This window comes from Miscanthus floridulus, chromosome 7, assembly GCF_019320115.1.
Source record: "Miscanthus floridulus cultivar M001 chromosome 7, ASM1932011v1, whole genome shotgun sequence".
NCBI lineage: Eukaryota > Viridiplantae > Streptophyta > Magnoliopsida > Poales > Poaceae > Miscanthus > Miscanthus floridulus.
In genome coordinates this window covers 82,351,343-82,356,234 of record NC_089586.1, presented here as the reverse complement: position 1 = coordinate 82,356,234, position 4,892 = coordinate 82,351,343, and the positions used below count along the sequence as shown (strand labels likewise).

At 44.9% G+C, this 4,892-nt stretch overlaps 1 protein-coding gene across 6 annotated transcripts; it reads right to left on the bottom strand.

The window, feature by feature from the left end:
- Positions 1-890: 890 nt before the first annotated feature.
- Positions 891-4,651, bottom strand: LOC136463599 (protein AUXIN-REGULATED GENE INVOLVED IN ORGAN SIZE-like). Of its 6 annotated transcripts, none has more exons than XM_066462583.1 (2): positions 4,289-4,651; positions 891-1,468 (listed from the first exon to the last, which is right to left on the bottom strand). In XM_066462583.1, the coding sequence occupies exon 2, from the start codon at positions 1,359-1,361 to the stop codon at positions 1,056-1,058; it is 306 nt and encodes a 101-aa protein (XP_066318680.1). In that variant the 5' UTR covers positions 1,362-1,468; positions 4,289-4,651; the 3' UTR covers positions 891-1,055. The 6 variants fall into 6 exon arrangements, with proteins under 6 accessions (XP_066318680.1, XP_066318683.1, XP_066318681.1 ...); XM_066462586.1 differs by having other exon boundaries at positions 891-1,460; XM_066462584.1 differs by having other exon boundaries at positions 891-1,457.
- Between the last annotated feature and the right edge of the window lie 241 nt (positions 4,652-4,892).

Genomic DNA, 4,892 nt, shown 5'->3' with positions numbered 1-4,892 from the left:
ATAGAGGGTATGAATGGGTAGCTTGGCCTAGTCGAGTCTAGTGAGTGGATGTGGTGCACACATGTGAAAACTAGCGCTAACTAACTCAGATGAAGCCCGGGGATAGTTGGAAACAAAACCAAACACTAAAGGCATTCAAATTGAATGTGTTTGGTGGGTTTCTGCAGGCACCAGACGTGTCCAGTGGTGCACCCGCGGACCAGCAATAGCGCGCCTTCTTTAGATAGCAAACAAGGCCTGACATAGTAGTGTCTGGTGCACACTGAACGTGCTGCACCGGACAGCTCGACCAGAGACTGTGCTTGGCTGGGTCCTATGCCAAAGCACTCGCCAGACATGTCCGGCGTGGTGCACTGGACATGCCCACCGCACCATTCTACCAGAGAGGTCTGCATTTGATGTCTTGGTGGCTCAGTACTCACAGGACATGTTCGGTGTGCACCACACGGGTGCACCAGATGTGTCTGTATAGTAATCTCTTTGCCCTAATCTCTTCCAACCTCTATGTTGTTGTTCATCACTTGATTGGACGACCAAAGATAACGCTCTAGGCTTGCTGGCCGACTTAGGGCAACCTGGCGACGTCCTTGCCTGACGGGTCACTCCCGGGCGAGAGCTTCAACAGTCCCTTTGCTAGATTGCGGGGAAACTAGCCGTTCTTTGTCACTCAAGCACGATTGGTTATCCTTTGGTGATTTACTTGTAAACCTCTCCATGTTTGGTGACATAAGTATGATCATCGTTACATTCTTTGGTCTGTGGTGACCCGGACAATCTAGCCCTAGTTGGTGTATGACCGATCTTCGTATCAACACATTGCTTGAACTCTGACAGTGCAACTAAAAGGACGCTGATAAAAAGAGAAACAAGTCAGTATACTAGAATTTGAAGACGAGACAGAGGGAAGACATATAATTACTAGAGCAAAGTAGTAAACTAAAATGAAAACAAAAGAGCATCGCCGGTAAGCCCGGTATGGAGTACATGACATTAAAAATTTGAAAACCTCTGGCTACAAGGATTGCAAACTTGGTAATGTACATCCATCTACAAGGCTACAAGTACGATGCCGCGTCCACGACCTCGTTCCGGTCCCCTCCCACCGCCGGCATGAGCGCGAGCACGAGCAGCACCGCCAGCATCGCGACCGGCACGAGCAGCACCGCCAACGGAGGCGGCGGGAGCGGTGGCAGGACGAGCGGGAGCACCAGCAGCAGCACGGTGACGAGGGCGAGCAGGAGGCACGACTCCACGGAGAAGTACTTGGCGCAGAAGCCCCTCGGCGTGCTTGGGTCATCGTGCTTGTGCCAGCCGCGAGCAGTCGGCCTCCCGACCGGCGGCGATGTCTGCGACGACGGCATTCACCTGTGCCCGGCCACGCGGCTCCAAGGGCGGGACAATGGCGGTGGTTTGCCCCCGGCCCTCACCTGTCGGTTCGTCCTGCGCCCTCCGGAACGCTGCTTTCAAGCTCAAGAGAAGAGATGACCAACATGAGGTAGGAGTAGGTTAATTTTCTTGTCTTACCTTAGTTTGTGAGTGGGCAGTGAGAATGACTGAATGAGCTAGCAAAGTAGAGAGAGTAGTTAGCGCAGCACGAAGCAGAGCTGTTCGTTCTACGACACGTTTCTTTGCAAAACCATGCGCGAGATGCGGATAACTTGTTCATCATGCATGCTCGTTCCTCATATTATGGCGACCTACTTCGAATTTGTAGCGCATTAAGTTTTAAGCCTCTTTTTGCACAAAATTTTAATTATATACTTTTCTCAACACTAAATTGTAAGAAATGATTTTTTTTACTCGTCAAAAGAAAATGGCGCCACAAAGCACCATTTTTCACACAGTTGCGAATGGACGTGCAAAAACTAATGCATGCATAAGGCAAAGTTAATATTGGTCACACTAATACATGTAGTGCGACGCGGTAAATTTGGTAAACTAAAAGGATCAGTGTAACAAAAGGAAATATATTTTTTCTTTCTATAAACTCATTCCTATGAATATGTCGCGCCATGCACAAATTTTAACCATATGATCTTGAGAATAACAAATTCACCACAAACATCATGTCGTTAACGAGCATATCGCCTATATTTCTTCTAAAATAAATCTAAAAAATATAAATACCCATACCAAATCAAGGAACTTGAATGAGCAATTCCATCGTAACTGTGCGTGCCCATTGCTACGTCATAATGCAATAAATCTTAAAAAATATAAATACCCATACCAAATCAAGGAAGTTGAATGAGCAATTCCATTGTAATTGTGCGTGCCCAATGCTACGTCATAATGCAGCTAGCTATAGGGGTGCCTGGCACTTTCGACGGGAACGTCGTCTAGCGCTAAAAGCACAACGTCATTAAATCCTGAAAAATTCGTCCACGGGGAGTCGAAACTAGGACCTGATGTGCTGCTGAGGCTCTTATAACCACTAGGCTACGCTCTTTCGTTTATTTTGTGTTGTCTTAAGGCTACTATTTCAAGTTTCAATTACATGTTACTACTTTTTTATAAGTTGATTCAGATATTTGAAAATGGTAGGAGTATGTTTGAATATAATCAAAAATATATCTTAACAAATGCATATATTAATTTGCTATAATCTGCAACAAATCAAGGTTAAATTTTGGTGGTTGTGTCGGTGTCCAAAACATTACTTATTTTATATGTTTTATCGGAGAGTAATAATTTTGAAGGAAAAATCCAAAAGTGCGAGGGAGTAATAATTTTGAAGGAAAAAACCCAAAAGTGAGGATTGAGGCCTTCTAGTGAGGTAAAATTTGTTATCTGAGTCACATGTACATAGCAATTTTGTACAGTAGGCTAAAGCTTTTTTCCTCGTATATGTACATCTGAAAACCGTTAAACACGTTTTGCTGTAGAACATGTCTAGCACTATATTCGACGAAGAGGCGGTACTTGAGGTCTTAGAGGACTGAAATCCAGAAGAGTAAGTATAATAATAGATCGTAAGCAGACTAAATGTTGGGGTGGAGGAGAGAAAAGAGAAGAGAGAGAACTAAGAAACTTTGTGAGAGAGACAATGGACCATATATTAGTAATAAAGATGTAACTACTATGGGTGGGCTGAAAAGTGGCTGTAAGTATTCTTATAGCTAGCAACCAACCATTATTAGCCTTACGGAGCATCTGTTATTTTTAAAATCAACTCTCTAAATTCTTATTTAAAGAGTCAATCTAATAAAGATCACTTATATATCTCCCACCCCACTACAACAACTTTTTCTATATCTTGTTCGACGCTTAAGAGAGCTAGCTTCACTCTCTATATTTGGCAAGCGAATAGGAATACTTGAGACGATCTAGTTGACCAAAAAGCTGTTAGAGCTAGAGATTTTTTTTTTTGTTCCTATAATATGAAATGATAAAAAAAAGCTCAGAGAGTTTGCTCTAAATGTGGGATTATTGGATCATACTATTCTGGTTCATATGATACTGGTCATGAAGAGAAATCCGTGGCAACGACAACGCTTTATTATTTGATGGAATTTGGTCAATGTTGGCATAAAATTTGACGACGTACACTGTATAAGGGATGCGAACTTATATATAATTATGTGTGATGAGATGGTGCAGCAAAAATCTACGGGGTTTGGTTTGTTGGACCTCCGATAGATCCCAAAGGAATATAATACTGGAATAGCTGATGAGGTGGCCTGCTGGTACTGATTCCAGGTGGTGGTTTAATTTGCAGAGAAGAAGTAAGCATCGTCGTTTATTCGTCCGTCCAAATTAAAAGGAGTTTATGCAAGCAAAATTTGCAATAACGGCTGAGCTACTTATTATCAAGTGCACCTTTGGATGGATATATATGACCGCGCGTGGAGACCCGGCCCACTAGCCGCGTGGAGACCCGGCCCACTAGCTAGTACTAGCGCTAGGGTTAAATCATGACACACATGGTGTAAACAGTACGTAGTAAGCAGTACTCCTATTATGTGTATATACACACGTGGGATATTATATATAAATCGATCGGATCGGGTCGGAATGCTTTTAGTCTTATGTAGTAAGAGCATATATAATATAGGAAGCTAATAAAGCTTCTGCGTGCTTCAGGCGTTTGACATGCATGCATCTCAGCATCTGATATGATGATGCACGACGACACCAGTTGCGGGCAGCAGGCCGGACCACAGCCGAAAAGAAGAGAGCGAAAGCGAAGAAAGTTAGTAAGTAGCTACCTAGGGTCGACGTTAATGGAGGATCGATATCGGAGTAAGGAGTAGGACGACCGACCGTGTGCAAAAGCAAGCATGAATACCTCACCTGCCGACGATGCCGGTGAGGCCAAGGCGAGGAGAAGCGCATCTTCTTTATCCAGCAAACAGCAAGTCGTCGATCGTGTGTCACGCTAGCTCACGCACGCATGCAGCCGCCGCCGCCGTTACCTGACGACGACGATACGATGATCATCATGTCCGTCTGTCGGTTGGTCGGTCAGCAAGTCATCTTCTTCTCCTTCTTCTTCTTCGGATTCGGAGGTCGGAGCGCGAACGAGAGAGATCGAGGAGCGCGCGGCGGCTACAAAGTGATGTACGAGCAGGACTGCAGGAAGGAGATGGATGAGAGAGACCGGCCGGCCGGTCGCCCGGTGGTGGTGAGGAGGAAGATGAGGAGCAGGCTAGAGAAGCACCCAGGTACACTGCATCCGGGGTTCCGGGCAGATAAATACAACTGCTATGCTATATAGCTAGACAGAGACATCTGACCCGGCCATCCTAGTCTCCCACGCAAATTAAAGGGCTGAGGTGACGGCGATGAGTGAATTTTATATGCCAACATCTTTGGGAAAAATGAGGGCAACCATGCATGCACTCATGTGGTTCATCTCCTCTAGCCATGCCTCTTTGTACCATATTTATTTA